Genomic DNA, 27,395 nt, shown 5'->3' with positions numbered 1-27,395 from the left:
ACGCCTTTTACTGTCTATGCGGATAATAACCCATTGGCCCACCTGAACACTGCCAAGTTGGGTGCTATCGAACAGCATTGGGCTTCAGGATTAACCAATTACAGTTTCACCATCAAGTACAGAAGCGGCAAGCCAAATGTAAATGCCGATGTACTGTCTCGGATGATGCCCGACGAAGTGCCCCCCTTCGAAGACGTGTGAGAAGACATGGAGATGCCCCCATTTTATCAACTGTTCGTAAACCAGAATGTTGTGACCGCCCTCATGGACAGTGAACCCAGGTCCGAAAAGGTTAAAGCCTATACACCTGGAAGACTCTTCAGCACGAAAGACGAGTCATGGGGGATCTGTTGGACTACCTTCTGGCGAAAAAGGTACCAACCCGTCTACACCGGCCCAGTGTGATTATGAATTGAAACGTCTGTGGCGATAAAGGAAGCGGCTGTCTGTGCACGAAGGACTGTTGTACCGGAATTCTTTGGATCCGGTCTCTGGTGATCGACTTCTTTAGATTTTGGTTACCCAAAGAGATGCGGCGATGGTCCTCAACACATACCATGACCAGTCGGGACACTTTGGAGTCCACAAGACCAAAGCCACTGTCAGGCGAAGGTTCTATTGGATCGAAATGCGGAGCCACATTGAAAAATGATGCAGTGAATGTGCTGTCTGTAACGTCAACAAGAATGCGTCGCACTAGACTATGTGAAATTGTCTCCTACCCGGTCCAGGTACACATATGCTTTCACCATGGTGGATCATTACTCCAAGTGGGTTGTGGTTGTACCTGTCAGAGATCTCACAGCCAAGGCAGCGGCTCAGATGTTCTACTCCAAATGGGTGCAAACCCTTGGGTGTCCGGCATCCGTCTTAACTGACCGTGGAACTGCCTTCGAGGCCTAACTCTTCCAAGAACTGAGTCAATTCCACGACTGCTAGAAACTCCAGACCACCGACTATCACCCCCAGGGGAATGAGCTCTGGGAACGTATCAACCAAGTCTTCATCTACATGCTGCGAGCAGCTTCTGTGTGAAGGCAAGAATAGTTTTGACCGAATTGTTGGAAATCTACAACAATACAGTAGACTGCTGGATAACTGTCGAAAGACTGGACGTTTGGGTTGCAGGCCCAGATCAACAATTATCCACAATCAACCCTGGAGTGGGTCTCCGACCATCAGAGGAGGATTTAAGAGGCCAAGGAGATTGTCAGCAAAAAAATGGTGGAGGCCCAACAAAGACAACAAGAAGACTATAACCACCATGCCTCTGCCAAACCACTCAAGGTGGGTGACAAAGTTTGGCTACGGAAGTTACAGAGAACTAACAAGTTAAACTCCATCTGGGAGACAGAACCCTATACGGTGACGGCCATACCCTATCCTGAGTCTCATGTATACGAAGTACAGAAGCCTGGGTTTGAGCCACAAGTCGTCCAACGAAATTGTGTCAAGCTCTGTCTCAAAGAAGGTCTGCCAGTGCTCCCAGCACCGTCTCCTCCAGATGTCTGAACTGCAAGGGAGTATGTTCCTGGCGAGGGGATCCATCCATCCATGGATTTCTCCATGTTTTCTCCCGAATCAGCCAGCATTCTTCTGTGTATCTTCCACCCCGGGACTAGTTCAACCAGTCCTGTCACCATTGGCTCCGGCCTATATACCTGTATCCAGAGTGCCGACCATGTCTCCAATGTCTCCAGCACAAATGCCAGCGACCCTGAGTCCACCAAGTTTTGGACCAATTCCACCTCCTGACTTCGCTGAAGAAGAGTCAGCTGAAGCTCCAGAAGCTCCAATGGTTTCAGATCCCCCAGAGATAGTGCTGCGCAGATCCCAAAGGTCAACTCAGGGACAGTTACCAGCTCGGTACTGAGAGTGATTGTACCTTTGTATATTTATTTAGTCAGTCTAGCATAAATAATGCTAATGTCAGTTCCTGTATAGCTAATGTCATGTACATAGTGTCTTGCATATAAACTAGGCAATTGTCATGTCTAGTTAGGACTGTAGCTAAAATGTATATTATCCAGTGCATACATAGTCAGAAACGTGAATATATCTAACTATTTTTCCTGTCCATCGTGAACAGGGTACTCTACTGGCCAGAGGGTTCCCCTGAAGCATAGGTGAAACTTGTATAGAGGCAGAGTTACCATGTATAGATAATCTTGTAGTATTGTTATATTGTCTAGAAATGTGCACAGTGTTCTGGCGAGAAGTAGCTATTGCCAAAGGGCCCCAGCAGCTAAGACATTCGAGTAGAAAGCCTCCGGCAGCCCGATCCTCACCAAAATGTGTTGTGTATGCAGTTACAAGACTCACATATCTCACATGTTCTTAATCTCTAAACAAAGGAGCATGTAAGGACATTAACAACAAATGTTCATGGGCTCGTCCCGTTATTTGTTATTCCTTACTCAGACCTGTGAAGGACATTTGGAATTAATGCCCCAGGAACTGTTGTCATCACCATGACCCAGTGGCCACTTCCTGTCGTCCACCCTCCAGGACCGGGCGCCGAGGATGGCTGTTGTTAAGAGGGGGAGTTTGTGGTTGCCCAGTACAGGAATTGTACTCCTGTACCCTTGCTGCCCTATCAGGCAGCCTCCCTACAGTGTCCCCTGAGCCCCCTTGTACCTGTTCCCCTTAAACAATTATCTTTATGCTGTGTATTGTATATAAAGGTGTTATGCTTTAAGAACAGTTGACATGATATTAACCTGTTGTCATGTGATTGTAACCCAGTGAGGTATCAGTGACCATGTGACCTAAGGGTGGCCTGTGGGACCCCTCCAGAGTCTCCCCCATATAAGCCCTGGGTGGAGCCTCTGCTCGCTCTCTTACTCTCTTGTATGCTGAGTTGGAGTGAGGTCAAGTTCTGCTGTGTCTGGAGTCCAGAGGAGGCCTAAAGTCAGTCAAGCAGCCACAGAATATCAAGTCCATTGCCCCACAGGTCAAGTCAAAGTTTGGTAAGCAACAGAAGGGGTGAAGTCAGTCATAGTCAAGTCAGTACAAGTCATCCTGTCTCAATTCAGCGTGGCCTGATTCAAAATTGTCCAAGTCCACTATAAGTCCCAGCAAGCCCTAAGGTCTCTGAAGTTACTGGTCACCTCTGTGGCCCTAGCCAAGCTGTATAGACTGTTTCATCTGTCTGACTCAGTAAAGCTGCCGTTGTTACGTAACTTGGCGTTGGAGTCATTATTTGCCCCCCGTGCCTAGCCCAGGATCCAGCGGTATTCCTTCGGGTGGTGTAGAGGATAAACCACGCCCTGGCGTCACGAATACAAGGGGTTAATGCCATCTGCCACTAGTTTAATTCCATCTGCTCTAATCACACCCTCACCACAGTTCCACTGTGCCCTCATACAGTTATAGTGCCCTCTGGGCTCCAATACAATAATAATGCCCCCAGTACAGTAATAATGGCCCTGTGGACCATACAGTAATAAAGCCCCCATGTGCCTCCATACAATATTAATGCCCCCTGTGCCCCCATAAAATAATAATGCCCCAGTGCTTCCAAATGGTTATAACTGTGCCTTTATACAAAAACAATGCCCTGTGGGCTTCCAAGTGGTAATAATGCTGCCTTCGCTCCCCCCATATAGTAATAATGCCCCCTGAGCATCCATCAGAAAAAAAGCCCCATTCAATAATGACCCCTATGTCTTCATGCAATAATCATGCCCCCCTCCCCTGGTGCCCCTAAATGGTGATAATACCATCTGTGCCCCATATAATAATGATGCCCCAAGGGGGTAAGAATGCCCCCTGTGTCCCCATATTGTAATAATACTCCATGTGCCCCCAAATGGTCATAGTGTCCCATTTTGGCCAAAAAGCAAGAAAATGGGATTCTCAAAGCTCCTGTCTGAATGGACAGATAGTCAAGTATGGACATTGGGGAAGATTTATAAAACCTGTCCAGAGGAAAAGTTGCTGGTTTGCCCATAGCAACCAATCAGATCGCTTCTTTCATTTTTGAAAAGGCCCCTGAAAAAGGAAATTAGTGATCTAATTGGTTGTTATGGGCAACACAGCAACTTCTTCTCTGAACAGATTTTGATAAATCTTCCTTATTGAACTGGTAAAGATAGATAGATAGATAGATAGATATATAGACAGGAGATAGATAGATACAAAGATAGATAGATATGAGATAGATAGATATTAGTGTTGCTCTCGAATATTCGCAATACGAATTTTATTCGCGAATATCGCATATTCGCGAATTCGCGAATATTCGCGAATATAGCGCTATATATTCGTATTTACGAATATTCGTGTTTTTTTTTTTTTTTTTTTTTCACAGTACACATCACAGTGATCATCCCTCTCTGCTTCCAGCTTATGTGGTGTAAAGAAGGCTCTAATACTACTGTGTGAGACTGGCGCGCGAAGTTTCGCATATGCGAAAATTAGCATATGCTAATTTTTGCATATGCGAATTATTGCTTATGTTATTTTTCGCATATGCGCATTTTTGCTAATGCTAATTTTGTGTATGCTAATTTTCACATATGTTATTTTCGTATACGCGAAGTTTCACATATGCGAAAATAAAACGAGAATATTACGAATATGCGAATATTCGCGAATATATGACGAATATTCGTCCATATATTCGCGAATATTCGCGAATTCGAATATGGCCTATGCCGCTCAACACTAATAGATATGAGATAGATAGATAGATAGATAGATAAGAGATATATAGAGAGATAGGTAGATAGAGAGATAGATAGAGAGAGCGATAGATAGATAGATACAAAGATAGATTGATAGATAGATAGATAGATAGATAGGAGATAGATAGAAGATAGATAGATAGATAGATAGATAGATATGAGATAGATAGATAAGAGATATATAGATGGATATGAGATAGATAGATAGATAGATAGATAGATAGGTATGAGATAGATAGATATGAGATAGATAGATAGATAGGTATGAGATAGATAGATAGATAGATAGATATGAAATAGATAGATAGAGAGATAGATAGATAGATAGATATGAGATATATATGAGATAGATAGATATGAGATAATGAGATAGATAGATATGAGATAGATAGATATTAGATAGATAAATAGATATATGATAGATTGATGGATATATAGATAAATGTGAGATAGATAGATACAGCAACAGAAGAATGCAGCAGCACACTGCCAGCACAAGGATATAGGTGAAACATGAACATGCAGATAAAACATGGAGAGCTATACAGCTATGGTGTAATAGGTGCAAATGTGAAACTATGAAATAGTTCTTTGTCTAGATAGATAGATAGATAGATAGATAAATGTGAGATAGATAGATATGATCTGGGTTCTGTATTTAGTGTGTGATAAGGGGCGTCTTTTGATTCTAAAAGTTACTGCTGGGGGGCTGTCTAAGCACAATGGAAATGTGTTATATTGTGCACTTGGTGCTTCATGCAGCCTTATGATTCTTAGAATATCCCTGAGGTCAATTCTTCTTGAGTAGTTTGGTTTACAATCTATGGAGATTACAGTAGAGAACAGAACAGCATTGCTGCCCCCACATCCATGCAGTATGCTATGTATAGACCAGTGTTTCCAAACCAGGGTGCCTCCAGCTGTTGCAAAACTACAACTCCCAGCATGCCCGGACAGCCAACGGCTGTCCGGGCATGCTGGGAGTTGTAGTTTTGCAACAGCTGGAGGCACCCTGGTTGGGAAACAGTGGTATAGACTGATGCCCGTGACTGATAAGCAGTCCCATAGCCCACATCAATCTTCCTGTAATTTATCCATGTTCTAATATTAGAATATTGCAGAAAGTCTCTAAACAATTATCTGTAATGGGCCGGGCAGCTGTAACACCATGGAGATATATTTACCATCCTAAAAAATTCTGGGAAACCTCAAAATATTCTGTCTGACTTCACCAATGTGGGGCTGTAATTGGGAGATGCTGATGAAGATACCAAGGCTCTAAACATCCACCGCTTCAGTGATACCCCGCATCAATTACACGGTGCTAATAACAGCTCTTCACACTGTTTAACCCATTCAGAGACCGCCACGTCGAAAGTCACAGCGGGGGGGGGGGGAATAAAGGTTGTTGAGCAATTGTATCCAACACCGGTAATCACCTTGAGATTATTGGGGCAGAAAGGTGCAAATATGTCATCATCAGCCCTGTCTGTGTGTGTGTTAAATGAAGCGGCGCTTCTCGGGAAAAGTCATCACAATCTAGTCACTCACTTACAAGGGTGAGGGAGTGATTGCTATGTGTTGATTATAACAATTGCTACAGACACCTCGGCAGAATAACCTGGACGCCATGTGAACTTGGCAGAGGGAATGACATTCTGAGCATCATAGCATCCTTATTTGTTGGGAACCTTAAAGGGGTACTCCGGTGAAAAACATTTTTTTTATTTTTTAAATCAACTGGTGCCAGAAAGTTAAGCAGATTTGTAAATTACTTCTATTAAAAAAATCTTAATCCTTCCTGTACTTATTAGCTGCTGAATACTACAGTGGAAATTATTTTCTTTTTGAAACACAGAGCTCTCTGCTGACATCACGAGCACAGTGCTCTCTGCTGACATCTCTGTCCATTTTAGGAACTGTCCACAACAGCATATGTTTGCTATGGGGATTTCCTTTTACCCTGGACAGTTCCTAAAATGGACAGAGATGTCAGCAGAGAGCACTGTGCTCGTGATGTCAGCAGAGAGCTCTGTGCTTCAAATGGAAAAGAATTTCCACTGTAGTATTCAGCAGCTAATAAGTCCTGGAAGGATTAAGATTTTTTAATAGAAGTAATTTACAAATCTGTTTAACTTTCTGGCACCAGTTGATTTAAAAAAAAAAAAAAAGTTTTTCACCGGAGTACCCCTTTAAAGGGACTTCTCCTAGAAAACTTCTTAGTGGGAAAGAAAAACTCCCCAATAAGCCTGAGAATAAACTGGTTTTATCCCGGTCATTAATGGGGAGCAGGACATGATCACCGGACAAGGAGCACTGCTGTGCCGGCAAAACAATTGACCACAATGACCTCAAGAGCACTGAAGGCCCAAGAGGTCAGACAACCATCGATTGTAAAGTGACAGTATATCCTCACTATATGCGATCACAGTTATGGAAATAGAAACATAGAATGTGTCGGCAGATAACAGCAATTAGGTCATAGCTAGTCTGCCTAATATTCTGATACTATGAATAGTCCCTGGCCCTATCTTATATGAAGTATAGCTTTATACCTATCCCTATCTTATATGAAGGATAGCCTTATGTCTATCCCTATCTTATATAAAGGATAGCCTTATACCTATTCCTATCTTATATGAAGGATAGCCTTATACCTATCTCTATCTTATATGAAGGATAGCCTTATACCTATTCCTATCTTATATGAAGGATAGCCTTATGCCTATTCTTATCTTATATGAAGTATAGCCTTACACCTATCCCTATCCTATATGAAGGATAGCCTTATGCCTATCTTTATCTTATATCAAGGATAGCCTTACACCTATCCCTATCTTATATGAAGGATAGCCTTATACCTATCCCTATCTCATATGAAGGATAGCCTTATACCTATCCCTATCTTATATGAAGTATAGCCTTATAACTATCCCTATCTTATATCAAGGATAGCCTTATACCTATTCCTATCTTATATGAAGTATAGCCTTACACCTATCCCTATCCTATATGAAGGATAGCCTTATGCCTATCTTTATCTTATATCAAGGATAGCCTTATACCTATTCCTATCTTATATGAAGTATAGCCTTACACCTATCCCTATCCTATATGAAGGATAGCCTTATGCCTATATTTATCTTATATCAAGGATAGCCTTACACCTATCCCTATCTTATATGAAGTATAGCCTTATAACTATCCCTATCTTATATGAAGGATAGCCTTATACCTATCCCTATCTTATATGAAGGATAGCCTTATACCTATCCCTATCTTATATGAAGTATAGCCTTATAACTATCCCTATCCTATATGAAGGATAGCCTTATACCTATCACTATCTTAAATGAAGGATAGCCTTACGCCTGTGCCATCCACTTCTGCAGGAAGGCTATTCCATGCATCCACTACTCTCTCAGTAAAGTAATACTTCCTGATATTACTGCAGAAACCTTTCCCCTCTAATATAACACTATGTCCTGTAGTTTTTCTTCTTATAAATCTCCTCTCCTCCTTTACCATGTTTATTCCCTTTAAGTATATAAATGTTTCTATCATATCCCCTCTGTCTTGTCTTTTTTCTATACATGTTAAGGTCCTTTTATCTGCTGCTGTATGCTCCAAAAGAAGTTGTGTAGTTTTTTCAAGTCTGACCACAGTGCTCTCTACTGTCTGTGTCAGGAACTGTCCAGAGCAGGAAAGGTTTGCTATGGGGATTTACTTCTATTCTGGACAGTTCCTGACATGGATAGAGGTGGCAGCAGAGAGCACTGTGGTGAGACTGGAAAGAACTACACAACTTCCTCTGTAGTATACAGCAGCTGATAAGTACTGGAAGGATTAACATTTTTAAATAGAAGTAATTTACAAATCTTTTTAACTTTCTGTCACCAGTTGATTTGAAAAGATTTGTTTTCCACTTTTTTTCACCAGAGTACCCCTTTAACCTTTCCTGGTAAGTTTTATCATCTAATCCATGTACTAGTTTAGTAGCTCTTCTCTGAACTCAATCCATAGTATCTATATCCTTCTGGAGAAATGGTCTCCAGTACTGTGCACAATACACCAAGTGAGGCCTCACCAGTGTTCTGTTCAGTGGCATGAGCACTTCTCTCTTTCTATGGTTGCTGTTAATTCCTATTCTACTGTTAATCCCTATATACCCATGAGCACTTCCCTCTCTAATGCTAATACCTTTTCCTATACACCCATGAGCACTTCCCTCTCTACTGCTAATACCTCTCACCTCTCCCTATACACCCATGAGCACTTCCCTCTCTAATGCTAATACATCTCCTTATACACCCATGAGCATGTCCCTCTCTAATGCTAATACCTCTCCCTATACACCCATGAGCACTTTCCTCTCTAATGCTAATACATCTCCTTATACACCCATGAGCATGTCCCTCTCTAATGCTAATACCTCTCCCTATACACCCATGAGCACTTCCCTCTATAATGCTAATACCTCTCCCTATACACCCATGAGCACTTCCCTCTCTAATGCTAATACCTTTCCCTATACACCCATGAGCACTTCCCTCTCTAATGCTAATACCTTTCCCTATACACCCATGAGCACTTCCCTCTCTAATGCTAATACCTCTCCCTATACACCCATGAGCACGTCCCTCTCTAATGCTAATACCTCTCCCTATACACCCATGAGCACTTCCCTCTCTAATGCTAATACCTCTCCCTATACACCCATGAGCACTTCCCTCTCTAATGCTAATACCTCTCCCTATACACCCATGAGCACTTCCCTCTCTAATGCTAATACCTCTCCCTATACACCCATGAGCACTTCCCTCTCTAATGCTAATACCTCTCCCTATACACCCATGAGCAGGTCCCTCTCTAATGCTAATACCTCTCCCTATACACCCATGAGCACTTCTCTCTCTACTTTTTATACCTCTCCCTATACAAACATGAGCACTTCCCTCTCTACTGCTAATAACTCTCCATATACACCAAAGCATTCTGCATTCATTTTTATTATTCTATTACATTGTCTGCCTACCTTTAAATCTTCTGAAACAATGACCCCTAAATCGCTCATATACCGAGGTTAGGACTGTATCACATATTGCATTATCTGACACCTACCCATTAAAAACAAGGTAAAATCTACAGAAAACCCTCAACAGGTCATATCCATGCTTAAAGGGGTACTCCCGTGGAAAACTTTTTTTTTTTTTTTTTTCAATCTACTGGTGCCAGAAAGTTAAACAGATTTGTAAATTACTTCTATTAAAAAATCTTAATCCTTCCAGTACTTTTTAGGGCTATATTCTACAGAAGAAATGCTTTTCTTTTTGGATTTCTCTGATGTCACGACTACAATGCTGACCTCTGCTGTCTATTTTTGGAACTGTCCAGAGCAGGAGAAAATCCCCATAGCAAACATATGCTGCTCTGGACAGTTAATAAAATGGACAGCAGAGGTCAGCAGAGATCACTGTGGTCGTAACATCAGAGAAATCCAAAAAGAAAAGTTTTTCCTCTGTAGTATACAGCCCATAAAATGTACTGGAAGGGTTAAGATTTTTTAATAGAAGTAATTTACAAATCGGTTTAACTTTCTGGCACCAGTTGATTTAAAAAAAAAGTTTTCTACGAGGGTACCCCTTTAACCCCTTAACGAAGCAGGACGTATATTTATGTCCTGCGCCGGCTCCCGCGATATGAAGCTCATCAACAGCAGGGACCCGCGGCTAATACCACACATCACCGATCGCGGCAATGTGCGGTATTAACCCTTTAGAAGCGGCGGTCAAAGGTGACCGCCGCTTCTAAAGCGAAAGTGAAAGTATCCCGGCTAGTCAGTCGGGCTGTTCGGGACCGCCGCGGCGTCCCGAACAGCTTACAGGACATCGGGAGGGCCCTTACCTGCCTCCTCGGTGTCCGATTGGCGAATGACTGCTCCGTACCTGAGATCCAGGCAGGAGCAGTCAATCGCCGATAACACTGATCACAGGCATGTTAATACACGCCAGTGATCAGCATAGGAGATCAGTGTGTGCAGTGTTATAGGTCCCTATGGGACCTATAACACTGCAAAAAAAAAAGTTTAAAAAAAGTGTTAATAAAGGTCATTTAACCCCTTCCCTAATAAAAGTTTGAATCACCCTCCTTTTCCCATAAAAAAAACTGTGTAAATAAAAAAAAATAAACATATGTGGTATCGCCGCGTGCGTAAATGTCCGAACTATAAAAATATATCATTAATTAAACCGCACGGCCAATGGCGTACGCGCAAAAAAATTCCAAAGTCCAAAAAAGCTTATTTTGGTCACTTTTTATACCATTAAAAAATGAATAAAAAGTGATCAAAAAGTCCGATCAAAACAAAAATCATACAGTTAAAAACTTCAGATCACGGCGCAAAAAATGAGTCCTCATACCGCCCTATGCGTGGAAAAATAAAAAAGTTATAGGGTTCAGAAGATGACATTTTTAAACGTATAAATTTTCCTGCATGTAGTTATGATTTTTTCCAGAAGTGCGACAAAATCAAACCTATATAAGTAGGGTATCATTTTAACCGTATGGACCTACAGAATAATGATAAGGTGTAATTTTTACCGAAATATGCACTGCGTAGAAATGGAAGCCCCCAAAAGTTACAAAATGGCGTTTTTTCTTCGATTTTGTCGCACAACGAATTTTTTTTTCCGTTTCGCCGTGAATTTTTGGGTAAAATGACTGATGTCACTGGAAAGTAGAATTGGTGACACAAAAAATAAGCCATAATATGAATTTTTAGGTGGAAAATTGAAAGGGTTATGATTTTTAAAAGGTAAGGAGGAAAAAACATAAGTGCAAAAACAGAAAAACCCTGAGTCCTTAAGGGGTTAAAATCTGCAACAATGCCACCACGTATGAAAATACACTTCCACTCACATCCATTTAGCAAAAGCCAGTGTATATGAGGGTGTTTGAGAGAATGATGACAGGGCGATGATATACTGTATGTTCTTCACAGGGACTTTCTTATGCGTTGTCTGTTCTCCCCTAGGAGATAATGTTGTCAAAGTTTCATAAGGCAGATGTCCGCCATCACGGAGTTATGAAATCAGCCAAAGGTTGAGAGTCACTGAAGCACCTGGGGACTGCAAGGGGTTATCAGACAAGCAGTTCAGTTCATCATAGTTATTGATCTTTAAAGGGGTACTCCCGTGGAAAACTTTTTTTTAATTTTTTTAAATCAACTGGTGCCAGAAAGTTAAACTGATTTGTAAATTACTTCTATTAAAAAATCTTAATCCTTCCAGAAGTTCCAGTACTTTTTAGGGGCTGTATACTAAAGAGAAATCCAAAAAAGAAATGCATTTCCTCTGATGTCATGACCACAGTGCTCTCTGCTGACACCTCTGTCCATTTTAGGAACTGTCCAGAGCAGGAGAAAATCCCCATAGCAAACTTATGTTGCTCTGGACAGTTCCTAAAATGGACAGCAGAGGTCAGCAGAGAGCACTGTGGTCATGACATCAGAGGAAATGCATTTCTTTTTTGGATTTCTCTTTAGTATACAGCCCCTAAAAAGTACTGGAAGGATTAAGATTTTTTAATAGAAGTGATTTACAAATCTGTTTAACTTTCTGGCACCAGTTGATAAAAAAAATAAAAAATAAAAATGTTTTCCACTGGAGTACCCCTTTAATATGGGTGCATACTAATAACATACAGCATTTGCCCAGTATAGGTAGATCTAGCAGTAGTCACGGCTGTATATTCAAATATTGGTGCTATCCAGGCTTTTCTACTGTAAGGTGAGAACCTGTGCAGGACCTGCTGCACTGTTGGCAATAGTATGGAAAACTGGCCCACGGACCATGAAAAGAACGTGGAAACTTGTGGCCCTTCTGCCCTAGGTCATCTTACAAATTCTGATTGGTTGGTGACTTTACTCGATCTCGACTGGTTTTGTTTTTTTATCCAGATGCTTCATCACCTGACCGCCATAGTCTTTCCTTTCACAGGATCATTCGGACAACCCTCTCGGAGGTGCTGTAACACTCGCTCATGAGATAGGCCACAATTTTGGGATGAACCACGACACACTGGAAAGAGGATGTAACTGCAAAGGAAATGACAAGGGCGGCTGCATCATGACCCCATCCACTGCGTGAGTGATTTCTCTGCTTTAATGTCCATACATACTCTATAGCAGTGGTCTTCAACCTGCGGACCTCCAGATGTTGCAAAACTACAACTCCCAGCATGCCCGGACAGCCAACGGCTGTCCGGGCATGCTGGGAGTTGTAGTTTTGCAACATCTGGAGGTCCGCAGGTTGAAGACCACTGTTTGGCTGTCCGGGCATGCTGGGAGTTGTAGTTTTGCAACATCGGGAGGTCCGCAGGTTGAGGACCACTGTTTGGCTGTCCGGGCATGCTGGGAGTTGTAGTTTTGCAACATCTGGAGGTCTGCAGGTTGAAGAGCACAGTTTGGCTGTCCGGGCATGCTGGGAGTTGTAGTTTTGCAACATCTGGAGGTCTACAGGTTGAAGACCACTGTTCCATAGCATTTCTTTTCTGCCACTCATTTATTTGCAGGGAATTAAAAATCCGGTGCTTTATATGATCCCCTCCTGTGTTTATATGGCATGTTGTTCCAAATCCAACTTGACGACATCGCTACGTTTTCTTGGCGTGTGTTTCAGTAAATGATAATGAAACAGAATGTTTTGTTGTGGAGAGGAGATATTGTAGCACACAGTAGGCTTCCTGTAGTTATCTTTATTAGAAATACCTCAGTTACTACCATGGTATGGGGTTGTGTAAGGTTTATTGCCCCTTTAAATCACATGTATTCTCATCTTATTTTAGAAGCTACATGGTTTAAGCTGGTTATGTCCTGTAATGTGTTCATAGAGTTTGTTTTCAAATGTATATATATATATATATATATATATATACAGGGTGGGCCATTTATATGGATACACCTTAATGAAATGGGAATGGTTGGTGATATTAACTTCCTGTTTGTGGCACATTAGTATATGTGGTGACCATGGCGGCCATTTTGAAGTCGGCCATTTTGAATCCAACTTTTGTTTTTTCAATAGGAAGAGGGTCATGTGACACATCAAACTTATTGGGAATTTCACAAGAAAAACAATGATGTGCTTGGTTTTAACGTAACTTTATTCTTTCATGAGTTATTTACAAGTTTCTGACCAATTATAAAATGTGTTCAATGTGCTGCCCATTGTGTTGGATTGTCAATGCAACCCTCTTCTCACACTCTTCACACACTGATAGCAACACCGCAGGAGAAATGCTAGTTTTTCTTGTGAAATTCCCAATAAGTTTGATGTGTCACATGACCCTCTTCCTATTGAAAAAAGTAAAGTTGGATTCAAAATGGCCGACTTCAAAATGGCCGCCCTGGTCACCACCCATCTCGAAAAGTTTCCCCCCTCACATATACTAATGTGCCACAAACAGGAAGTTAATATCACCAACCATTCCCATTTTATTAAGGTGTATCCACATAAATGGCCCACCCTGTATATATATATATATATATATATATATATATATATATATATATATAATCTGTTTAGCAAATAAATTAGTTATCGCTCCAGAGTTAAAGGGGTACCAAAGGATAGGGGATAAGATGTCTGATCATGGGGCTCCCTGGGGACCTCCGTGATCTCTCTGCTGTACCCGGTGTTCGTTTAGAGCATCCGGTGCAGCACCAGAGGCTCTTGCCTTCACGCCCCCTCCCATAGACTTGCATTGAGGGGCGTGGCCATGACATCATGAGTGGGGTATGGGCGTGACGTCATGGGCCTCCACCCCGTATCGCCAGTCATCCGGCATGGAGCGAAGTTCGCTCCGTGCACCAAATGTCTGGGGTGTCGCGGCCGGGATCGCGGGGAGAAGATGTCTAAAGGCGGAGTACCCCTTTAAAACCTGAATTATATTCCAGAGCTGCATTCACAATTCTGCAGGCTTCAGAGCTAAAGCCTCTCAGTAAGTCTTTCATGCTTCATGACACCACAGGGCTTGCTTTGGTTATTTGTGTTCTAAATCATAGGACAGAAGGGGTCATGTTTCTTCTTGAGAAGAGCATCATAAAAGTGTGTGGAGACGTAGAAGCCATTCATGCTCCATTAAGAATTCTGGGAAGAAGCATATGCGATCTAGTTCTTTGGCACCCCCTTTCGGAGCCAATGTTTGTGATTCTTTAAATAAAACATTGTAATCTGAACAAACTTTGAATAGATCAGTGGTACAAATGGATATAAGAAACTTTGTAATATAACTTATAAGACAAAAATGCTTCTTTCTCCTATTATAAAAACGAATTCCCCCCCCACACACACACACCTACTGCCACCTTGTTCTCTAAAAATCAGCTCAGGTCTGTCCTTTCCAGACAATACAAGTCTATGGAGTGAAGGGGGGGGGTGAGCAAAGACATATATACTGTAATACCAATAGTGCACAATCATGATGAACATAACACATTTATAAATTATATTGAAAATGTATAAGAATACAAAAAACTTAAAAACATAACAATGTCAGGAGAAAAGAATGTCCGGCGCGGTAGCTCGTATGCAACAGGTTTATTCGGCACAGCAAACACACAGGTACAAGACGATAGTGACGCGTTTCGATCACCTAATAAACCGAATGCCGAGTGCCGAATAAACCTGTTGCATACGAGCTACCGCGCCGGACATTCTTCTCTCCGGATGTTGGCATATAGCGTGGTCCACGCTGGTCCGCGACGTGGTTGAGTCTGCTTGGGGTGAGCTGGAATTGCTCTTTCTATTAAAAACATAACAGGTCCCTTTTTTGAAGTGGAATCAAGGTGCATTCCATATTGAGTAATGGATGAGGATTAGCCTCACTGAACCGTACTTAGGGCTGTAGACCAACGCTCATTAACCAAGCTTAATAAAGCTCGGTAACCACTCAGCCGGGGCTGCCCAAACTATCCCTTTGCTTCAATCAGCCATTGGTCACACATCCACTATTACATGGGAAGATGTGTGGCAAATGGCCGATCATCTAATGAAAAAGCATTTACTCCTTCGACGTATCCAACACATGCACCATGATATGTGGAAAATCGTGGTCGGCCACATTCTTTTTGTCCCGATTGAAGGATGGATTTTAATCGTAAATGTTTTTTGTTAACATTACTTGTCTATGTAAATCCTATTAAATCGTATGACTACGTTTCACCACAATTTTTTAAGACTTTGAAATAGTTTAGGAAGATCGAGCAACTTAACAACCGATATGATTTTTTCTTAATAAAGCGGACAAAACGTGTGGAAATGTGCTACTATATGTCTGGCAGATATGATTTTTAGGCACATCTGTTTTTATTTTTTAGCTTAGGGTTTTAAAGGCGTAATCCACTGCTAGACATCTTACCCCCTATCCAAAGGATAGGGGATAAGATGTCTGATCGTGGGAGTCCCGCTGCTGCGGCCCCCTGCGATCTCCCGCAGCACCTGGCTTAACAAACAAACGCTGGGTTCCGGCGGCAGTGGTGGTGACGTCACGGCCATGCCCCTTGTGACGTCACACCACGCCCCCTCCCACAGTAATGAATGAAGGGGGCATGGCGTAACATCACGAGGGGCGTGGCTGTGACATCACGATCATGGCCTCCAGCTCCGAACATTTTGTTCAGAACGCTGGAGCACCGGAGTACCCCTTTAAGCCACCCATTGTAGCAATACATTTGACAGATGGCAAAATTGTGATGTGAATGCAGCCTAAGATAATATTTTACTTAAACAATCTTTATGTCTATACACCGCGTTCAGTTCTTAAAGGGGTACTTCGGTGGAAAACTTTTTTTTTTTTTAAATTAACTGGTGCCAGAAAGTTAAACAGATTTGTAAATTACTTCTATTAAAAAATCTAAATCCTTCTAGTACTTATTAGATTCTGAATACTACAGAGGAAATTCTTTTCTTTTTGGAACATAGAGCTCTCTGCTGACATCTCTGTCCATTTTAAGAAGTGTCCGGAGTAGGAGAAAATCCCCATAGCAAACATATGCTGCTCTGGACAGTTTCTAAAATGGACAGAGATGTCAGCAGAGAGCACTGTGCTTGTGATGTCAGCAGAGAGCACTGTGTTCCAAAAAATAAAAGAATTTCCTCTTTACTATTCAGCAGCTAATAAGTACTGGAAGGATTAAGATTTTTTATAATAGAAGTAATTTACAAATCTGTTTAACTTTCTGGCACCAGTTGATTTAAAAAAAAAAAAAAAAAGTTTTCCACCGGAGTACCCCTTTAAGCTCGCCTCTGCTCCAGTTTTCCAGCTTGCCTCTATTGACAAGTTAATATCACATTTTACATATCTGCTTGAGGATGGTAAAGATCTCCTTCAGCCTCTGCAAACGTTGTTTTTTTTTGTGTTTTTTTTAAGTAATTTCCCCATAAGATTCCTGACACTGAGGTTTAGCGATGCTGAAACACACTTGTTTTCATTACTGCCACTGCCATGAGCATCAGCAGGAGAGGAGCGCAGATATGTAATCATGGAGAGGATTATGATTAAGACAGAGAGGGGGGATGTTGGCGTTTTATTTAAAGAAATCGCCCGCTCTGAAATACGCCAGAAAATATTTCTTCCCGTCAAACCGGAGTAATAACTTCTTACGGGGAATAGGGGGATCGGTGCTAAACTGTTCAATATCGGCGACAGAATTAGTGTTGCTCGCGAATATTCGCGATTCGAATTTTATTCGCAAATATCGCATATTCGCGAATTCGTGAATATTCACGATTATAGCACTATATATTCGAAATTACGAATATTTTTTTTTTTCACAGTACACATCACAGTGATCATCCCCCTCTGCTTCCAGCTTGTGTGGTCTAAAGAAGGGTCTAATACTACTGTGTGAGACCGCCGAGCGAATATTCGCATATGCGAATATTCACATATGCGAATATTCGCGAATATTGATCCCTTCCTTCTGCTGCTTCTATCAAGTAACACTGGTATACTTGCTATAAAGTTCATAAATTTTCACATATGCAAATTTTCGCATATATGCAAATTTACGTATATGCGAAAAAACGCAAATATTACGAATATGCGAATTTAGCGAATATATGACGAATATTCGTCCATATATTCGCAAAATATCACAAATTCGAATATGGCCTATGCCGCTCAACACTAGACAGAATGTGCTTCCAAACAACATACATAGATGGCTTAATGGACTTGGGGTAACATACATACTTAGGGTCTATTCACACGGCAGAATTTCCGTTTGCTCCAGAAAGTTAAACAGATTTGTAAATTACTTCTATTTAAAAAAAAAATAATCTTAACCCTTCCGGTACTTATGAGCTGCTGAAGTTGAGTTGTTCTTTTCTAAGTGCTCTCTGATGACATGTGTCTCGGGAACTGTCCAGAGAAGAAGCAAATCTCCATAGCAAACCTATTCTACTCTGTGCAGTTCCCGAGACAAGCAGAGATGTCAGCAGAGAGCACCGTTGCCAAACAGAAAAGAAAAACTCAACTTCAGCAGCTGATAATTATTGGAAGGATTAAGATTTTTTTAATGGAAGTAATTTACAAATCTGTTTAACTTTCTGGAGCCAGTTGATATATATATATATAGATATATATATATATATATATGTGTGTATATAAAAAGTTTTTTTCCTGGAATACCCCTTTAAAGCCCATAGACTTCCATGGGATTCCGCACTCCCATTCACACTTCTGAATTTCCGCTTGCGGAAATTCAGAAGTGTGAATGGGAGTGCGGAATCCCATCGAAGTGTATGGGCTTTAATTTGAGGCGGAATTAATTCTGCCGTGTGAATAGACCCTTATGTATCCACACATCAATAAATTCACACATCAATGAAGTAGGAGGTTCGCTTTCGACACGTTCCTCCGTAATGTTACTACTTCATTTTCAGTGGAAATCTGGTAAATAAGTTATTGTTCACGTTAGAAAAGAACGTGTCTGCTTTCTTCCTGAAACAGCACATCAGTCCTTGGGTTATGTCGGGTACTTCGGCTTGGCTCTGTTAAGATCAACGGGGCTTAGCTGCCATACCATACACAACCAGCGGACAAGAGTGGTGCTATTTTTGGAAGAAGTCAACCCAGTTTTTGTAATCCTGCCCACCCTTTTAAATAAATATAACAAAACCAAAATTTAAATAAATATTATTTTATTTTATTAAGTATTCTAGGATTTATTTATTTTTTTAAATTATTTTGGAGGGGGTGGATTGATAGGCTCCAATTTGGTTTGCAAAGGCACAGTGATATGGGTTCTGTAATGCAGCCTTTATTTCCCATGAACCCTCATTCTGGGGGGTCAGGTGTTTCATCTCTGCACCCGGCCATCTAATTAGGCAACTAGTGTTGGAGGTCACCCAGGTGAGCCCCCGTCACACCCCTGCATCCACACCACTTCTGCATAAAACCTGCAGTAAAAGTTCCGACAGTTTTCTGAAACCTCCGGTTGTGGACAATAATTTATTGTACCTCCCTATCGCTCTTGGGATGGGTGGCGATAGGACAAGCATATACAGAGGAGCCCTCACCCTGGCATCATGACAGTTAAGGGTTAAACAAGCACCCTTTAGTTACCGCACAGCTACACCCCATATACCCTACACCCCCAAGCTACCACATAGCGTTTACTTGCTTCATGAAGCCGAATACAAATTAATTAAGTACAACAATATACAGGGAATAAGATGACAAGAAATACTAAGCTATAAATGCTGATAATAATTAGGAGGGGGCCCTCTTAGATATCCAACCTTAAAACTTCCCAAAAGCCCTATATATTCCAGAGGACCCCCGCTTTTAGATTTCTAATTCACGGATGCGAGCAGTGCATGTGCATTACAGTACATTACAGTGCATGTGCATTACAGTACATTACAGTGCATGTGCATTACAGTACATTACAGTGCATGTGCATTACAGTTCATTACAGTGCATGTGCATTACAGTACATTACAGTGCATGTGCATTACAGTTCATAACAGTGCATGTGCATTACAGTTCATTACAGTGCACGTGCATTACAGTACATTACAGTGCATGTGCATTACAGTACATTACAGTGCATGTGCATTACAGTACCTGGGCCTAATGCCAAGATATAAGACTCTGTAAAGAAAAAGAGAAATTCTATGTCTCATCATGAGTCTCAAAAAATAGTCAACCAACATATGAGTGGCTACTAAGTGCAGATCCAAAATACAGAGGTAATCCTTGTATACATCAAACTCCATTTAAACAAGGACATGGGGCCCCCGTTCTTACAGTGATCTTTTTGCGAAAATTTTCTTTCACACTGGCCCCTCTCGTACTATTGATAGATGACCCTTTACCCTGACTCTATCCATTGTGAAACAGGTTTCACCATGTGCCATGGTTTCACAGAAGACTTCTTCTTGAAAAGATCCAAAAACTTTTTATATGTTGTTACTGATGAAAATCAAATGGGCACTGTCAGATACAAAAACTTTTGATATGTTGTAAAGCATGTATAACCAACAGATTTTGCAATTGCTTTCATTAGAAAATGTTCAGTATTTCGTACTGAAAAAGCCACTGCCCCCCCTGCCTGATTGGACACATACTAGTCCTGCTGTGTCCATGCGTCATCACCTATGTCATGGACACACTTCCTTGATTGACAGCTGTGAGCGCAGGGCTCATAGCTGGAGGAAAAATCCTCTCACTGTCAGCTTGTGTCCCCCTACTGTTAGTGAGGACATGCTGGGAGTTGTAGTTTTGCTAATGCTAGGGGAGATTTGAGAAGACAGCATACTGAGGGAGGGGGCAGAGACCTGCACATTTAGGCCACGCCCCCTCCCTTTGAAAGGAATTCAGACTAGTGAGCTAAATTAAAGTTTAAAAAAAATAAATAAATAAAGGTGCTAGACACATAAAAATGTGATGTAAATGGTCAGGATTAGGTACTGAGTGATATATTTAAAAACCTTTTTTTTGTTGGATCTGACGGGTACGCTTTAAAGACCTTTTGTAATACTGGTTGTTTAAAAATGTTGACTATTTAATCCAGAAAACGGCTACTGGGACACTAACCAGTTCTGCAGCAGCATCAGCTTGTCCATGGGTCATGGACAAGAGATGAGTTATGGACAAGGATGCATGAGCAGACAGACCAATCACCTCCCACCATCACAAGGGAGGGACACGCCCCCTTCCCCTGAGAGGATTTCTAACACTGTGAGCCATTAAAAAAGAGGTATTTTTTATAGTAAGTATAGGTGATAGAGGCTTAAAAATGAGATGTACATGGTCAGGTACTGTTTTTCTGGGATCTGACAGGTACGCTTTAAGGGTACGTTCACATGTACGCAGATTTGATGCGCAGGATTTTCTGCTGCAGATTTCAATGTAAACTAAATGAGCATAGCTTCTAATCGGCAATTACAAATCCCGCGCATCAAATCTGCGCAGGATCCTGTACGTGTGAACGTACCCTAAAGAAGAATGTGTGCAATGTAAAGTAGGCACTCAATAGGTTACAACAGTTGCCCGCATTGGCCCTGATTTACTAAGAGTGTTGTGTAGTTTTCTTTTGTGGGTTTTATTTCCCTACAATTTTTTTTTCACTGTATTTACTAAGGTTTTGCACTTTTCCCTACAATTTGCTTTTTTTTACACCTGCTCTGATCTGTCGGGTTTTCCTCAGCTCAAATCCACCACATTTTCAAATCAACCCTAGTAAATATGTATTTTTTTTGTGAAAATGTTGGGGATACGCCCCCTTTTTTTTGCAGCAACGCCCACTTTCCCGATGGTTTTGCCCCTTTTTTGGGTTTTCTCAGTAAATTGGAGAGTTAGTCTGTTTTTTGTCTGGATTTTGACGCAAATTATCAATGCGCCAGAATCTGGGGCACAAACCGACAAAACATGTTGGGTTTGCAATAGTAAATCAGGGTCATTGCGTATATTCCCATCTCTATATAATATAATATATATATATATATATATATATATATATATACATACAATAGATTACATTCTGCTTGGAGCTCTGTGCTTGGAGCTGAGCATTGTAAGGCGTCCTAGTCAAATCACATATGAGAACATAGACAGATCCTCATTTCTGCTTGTGGATTGTGAAGGTAAATGAATGAAGCTCAGCACTGAGTAGAATCATCTATGAAGATCTCCGGACTCATTTAAGGGTGCATTCCAACAGGGCGTATACGCAGCATATTTGATGCTGCGCAAAATTTATGGCAGCAGCGGGAAATACGCTGCGTATTCCTCGCTCTCTATACACACAGGGCTTTCCGGCGGCAGCCCTATGTGTGCAGTGAGTTTTGGAGGCGGAGCCGCGCGTCACAGACACGCCGGCACATAGCCCCGCCTCCAAAACTCACTACACGCATAGGGCTGCCGCCGGAAAGCCCTGTGTGTATAGAGAGCGAGGAATACGCAGCATTTTCCCGCTGCTGCCATAAATTTTGTGCAGCGTCAAATATGCTGCGTATACGCCCTGTGGGAATGCACCCTAAAGGGGTACTCCGGTGGAAAACTTTTTTTTTTTAAATCAACTGGTGCCAGATTTGTAAATTACTTCTATTAAAAAATCTTAATCCTTCCAGTACTTACTAGATGCTGAATACTACAGAGGAAATTCTTTTCTTTTTGGAACACAGAGCTCTCTGCTGACTGACATCACCAGCACAGTGCTCTCTACTGACATCTCTGTCCATTTTAAGAACTGTCCAGAGCAGCATATGTTTTCTATGGGGATTTTCTCCTACTCTGGACAGTTATTAAAATGGACAGAGGTGTCAGCAGAGAGCACTGTGCTCGTGATGTTGGCGGAGAGCTCTGTGTTCCAAAAAGAAAAAAATAGCTTTCTCTGTAGTATTTAGCAGCTAATAAGTCCTGGAAGGATTAAGATTTTTTAATAGAAGTAATATACAAATCTGTTTAACTTTCTGGCACCAGTTGATTAAAAAAAAAAAAAAAAGGTTTCCACCGGAGTACCCCTTTAAGATAACATTTTCTTTCAGTATCACCTACAGCAAAAAGAGGGAAAAGGGGCAACTATATTCCAGTAAAGATCGATAATTTTCTGGTTAAAAGCACAGCAATACCACAGCTGTCAGGCAGGCTGTAATTGTGAAACATATCCATCTATTTGCTGTTTGATGGAAACCCGATAATACATTTCCCTATAAATCATATCTGGCATCCCAAATAGGTTATGACATAAGGAACAGAGCCTTGTATGTGAGGGGAATAATCACACCCAACCATAATGCAGATGAAACGCCATGATTTACTTTCCCTGTCAGGCTTGGACATGGAGAAAAAAAACCTTCTAAATTCTGCGTGATCCATCTTGGTGCGCGCTATCCACTTACCGCCAGCACAGACACAGATTTGTCTCTGATAAACACAATATGGGAACTGTAACAAAATACACCGAGTTGCCTTCAAGATGGATTTTTTATTCACACTGTGCGGCAGAAGAGACTCGCAGGTTTTTTCATTACGTAAGATCACTTGTCTATTCATTTATTGTACATCCGCACCAACATTTAACCCTTTTCCGTTTAATGAACAGCAAGAACTTTAGTTTTTTTTTTTGCATCGCAACCATAATTCATTGAGGGTACGTTGCAGTTTTTTAGGCATCATTTTGGGATCAATGTATATTAGTATTTAAAGGGGTACTCTGCTGTACCGAACGCTGGAGCCGGTGCCGGGAGCTCGTACTGTTATAGCCCCGCACACTCGTGAAATCATGCCCCTCCCCCTCAATGCAAGTCTATGGGAGGGGGCGTGACTGCCGTCACGCCCCCTCCCATAGACTTGCATTGAGGGGGCGGTGTGTGACGTCATGAGGCGGCGGGGCTATGATGTCACGAGCTCCCGGCGCTGGCTCCAGTGTTCGGAACAGTTTGTTCCAAACGCTGAGCAGCGGAGTACCCCTTTAAACAAAAGAAAAATATGTATATATATATATATATATGTATATACACACAATATATGTATATAGTTTTGTTTTCAAAATAAATGTATCACGAAAGCAATTAAATCATAACAAAGTGCCATGAAAAATCACCCAAGTTAACCTTTAATTTCCCACCATAATTCCACCATAGGTTTTTTTAGGTACTTATCTCCATTCACAATTCAACTTGAAGAGTACCTGTCATTTCAAGTACCTTTTCTGAATAAGATGTCTTTTATGTGTCCTTGAGGAGCAGCACTATTTCTGGCCATTATATAACTTGTATCAGACATTTCACCATTCAGCAGTGTTACCTTCTGCGGACTCAGTTGACCCTGAACTATTGGGTGGTTGATGTCTCCCATACACTGCACACACAGAAGAGGGGATCCCACCGCCTATAGCACATCCTAAGAAACAGCAACAGCAAGTAGGACGTTATAGAGCAGTACTGAACAGTCTAAACTGTGTATCCAGCACTGGGATGAGATCTAGTACTCACAGTAAACTTATCTTTCTCCCTCCTAATCCTTTCCCTCTCCATAGGTGTTGTATGGGAAGCATGTTACCTGACTTCAACAGTTTTCACAATGAATCCAAGTTTAGATGGGGGGCAGGAAAGGAACCTCATAAGATTTTCTCAGATACAATACATCAGGGCTGGTGCAAGGATTTTTGCCACCCCAGGCAAAAGCTAATTTTGCCGCCCCCTTGACTCTACCTATTGGCATGCCCAACCTTACTACTGGGGTGACACACTGTAACAAGCCCCCTCTTCATGTAATTTGCTTACTACTGGGGTGACACAAACCTCCTCCTCATGTTGCTGGCTGAGCTAGGGGTTCAGATGCTGGTTGTCTAACTTTTTTTTGCGACAGGCAAAGTGGCGCTCCCCATGAAGAGGACGCTCTAGGCGGCTGCCTATTTTGCCTATAGGCAGAGCCGGTGTAAGGCCAATAAATAACAAAGTTTCCTAAATTTGTGTGTATAGTGTCAGACTGGGCCACTGAAGGTCCAACAGATTCTCCAGTGTGCCCAGACACCTGGGCCCAATGAGCTAGTGAACAAAATACATGTTTTCGTTTTTTGCTGCAATTTACCATGATTTTTAACAGCGACATGTCAGCAGCAGAGCCTACACCATCATATTATGATCAAATGATTGACACCATGACGGAAAGCGACACATCCCATTTTAAGTTATGGATTCATCAATACAATCGTAAATTTAGATTAAAACTAGACCAGACAGGCAAAACCTGTGCCAGATTTACTACAGTGGATCAATAGAATAAATAACCTCCACTCCACAGTTTAATCAGCACTGCCAGGTACAAACTAATGGGTTTGAAGATGGAAAGATGTAGATAAGAAACCCTTACTTGTTACGACGTGTTTCGAGTCACACTTCTTCTTCAGGTACAAACTTTCTAGTTTCTATTGGAGGAAGTGTGCAAAAGCAAGCAGCAGCTGGCAAATTGACTTCATGATGCCATTTTAAATGCTTGCACCTCCGAATGGCTTTAAAGGGGTACTTCACTGGCCAGTGTTCAGAACATTTAGTTCCAAACGTTGTGTTCGCAATGCGAGGGTCAGCCACGCCCCCTTGTGACGCCACATCACGCCTCCTCAATGCAAGTCTGTGGGAGTGGGCGTGATGGCCGATATGCCTCCTCCCATAGACTTGCATTGAAGGGGTGTGGTCTGACATAAAAGGGGCGTCGTCGATCCCCGCAGCATGTACACAACATTCGGAACTAAATGTTACGAACGCTGGCCAGTGGAGTACCCCTTTAATATTGATTATATTTAGAATCCTCTACAGCAGTGGAGTCCAAACTGTGAACCTCCAGCCGTTGGAAAACTACAGCTCCCAGCATTCTCGGACAGCCTATGGCATGCTGGGAGTCGTTGTTTTGCAGCGGAGGAGGTCCGCATTTTAAAGACCACTGCTCTTCACTATGGAGCGGGATTTTTGTTCCGTCTTTCATATCTACTACACACTTTTATTTATTATTATTAATTAATTATTATTAATTTTTTTATGCCGCCTCCAGTCTGACTTACTTTACCCCAATCTTTGCAGCAACAGCTGTTTATGACTCCACTCCACGACACGCCACCATTTCTAGATTTTTTATTTATTTTCTTTTTCAAAACGTTATCATGAGTCATAAAAAGTTTCTAAAACACATCATAAAGTTGCCGCATAATACATACAGCACTTTTATTTTTGTTTTTTGTTTCCTTACAGTTTGAGCCAAAATTTGCATCTTGTTTAGAGAAATTTCCACCGGTGTTGTAAGAAATGTTAAGGAAAAAAGCCAAGGTTCTATGTTATCTTTACATTTCTGCTATGTATTTTTAACTGGATCCACATGGCATGCCGCCTTCTGCTGTTTCCAGGCTCTGCCGTCTTGTAGAATGTGTGTGAACGCAGCGGGTCGGCTTTCAAAGTGGGGCTCCTGCTGCTTGTAAAGAGACCACCATAATTTACAGGGGAAATTGAGACTCACATCTCTGTTTCTAGTATACGATTCCCCTGGAAGCCACTGATATGAAAGATAACTGCGGCGCTCTATCACTATCATACATGAAAGACTTTATTTTTTTCCCCTCTTTTCTTCTGCTCAAAACTGGTCAGTTTTCTAGGAGAGTCCTTCTATCTAAGTGACATTGTTTTTTCAAAGACACATATTAGGTTTTTCGACACAAACTTAACGGAGGTTTGTCACAGGGATTACTGTGCATCGCTCCATGACTCATATATACTACTCCTGCTGCTGATACAAGCCCTGCGCCAAAGATTTTATTTCCTCTTCTATTCTCCCGAGGGTTTAGGTACTGAGAGGTAAAAGTTTAGTAAGTCTGGCGTTACAAAAAGTCTAAAACTATAGCTGGAAATTGTTGGTATAATGGTGTGTCACATGACCAAGGACATAAACTTAAAGGGGTAGTGTCTGATCGCTGGGGGGGGAGGGGGGAGGGGGATCCCCACGATCTCCTTCCTGGCACCCTGGCTCTCTCCATGCATGGAGTGACCACCGCGCCTTGCACAGATCACTGTCGATCAGGGCATGACACACCCCTCCATGTATCTCTATGGGAGAGGTGGAGATACAGTGTTCCTGTATGTACAGCTCTTCCATAAAGATACATGGATGGACTTGTCGGCCACCACTTCGTGCCAAGGTCGACAGTAATCCTTGCACGGAGTGGAAGTCTGTCCATGCATGGAGAGAAATAAAGTGGCGGCAGGGACCCCCTGCAATCAGACACTTATAAGATGTTCTGTAGCAGAATACCTCTTTAAGGCTCCACTCTATAAAACAATGTGTGGTGGCCTAGTACAGGAGTTGCACCCCTTTACCCTTGCTTCCCTGTCAGGCAGCCTCCATACAGTGACCCCTGGGCCTCCCCTCCACCTGTTTGTTTGTATATCTGCTTCTATGCTTGTTATATAGAGTATTGTATATAAAATGTGTTATGCCTTTAAGACCTGTTGTCATGTGATTGTAACACAGTGAGGTACCAGTGACCATGTGACCTATGGGACCCCTCTAGAGTCTCCCCCATATAAGCCCTGGGTGGAGCTTCCTCACTCTCTTTCTTGTTGAGCTCAGCTCTGAGTCTTTGCTGAGGTCCAGTGCAGTCAAGTCCTAAGAGCGTGTCTGGAGTCCAGAGGAGGCCTCAAGTCTGTCAAA

At 41.8% G+C, this 27,395-nt stretch overlaps 1 protein-coding gene across 9 annotated transcripts in view; it reads left to right on the top strand.

The window, feature by feature from the left end:
- The window catches only part of ADAM12 (ADAM metallopeptidase domain 12), a 686,181-nt gene that overhangs the window by 457,276 nt on the left and 201,510 nt on the right, over nucleotides 1-27,395 (top strand). For all 9 annotated transcript variants that reach the window (XM_056532977.1, XM_056532982.1, XM_056532978.1 and 6 more), the window contains one exon: nucleotides 12,686-12,831. In XM_056532977.1, coding sequence (XP_056388952.1) covers nucleotides 12,686-12,831 — 146 coding nt within the window. The remainder of the gene's footprint in view (nucleotides 1-12,685; nucleotides 12,832-27,395) is intronic.

The sequence above is a fragment of the Hyla sarda genome, chromosome 7 (genome assembly GCF_029499605.1).
Source record: "Hyla sarda isolate aHylSar1 chromosome 7, aHylSar1.hap1, whole genome shotgun sequence".
Lineage (NCBI taxonomy): Eukaryota > Metazoa > Chordata > Amphibia > Anura > Hylidae > Hyla > Hyla sarda.
Note: the sequence above shows the minus strand (reverse complement) of the source record. Positions and strands in the feature narration are given on the sequence as shown.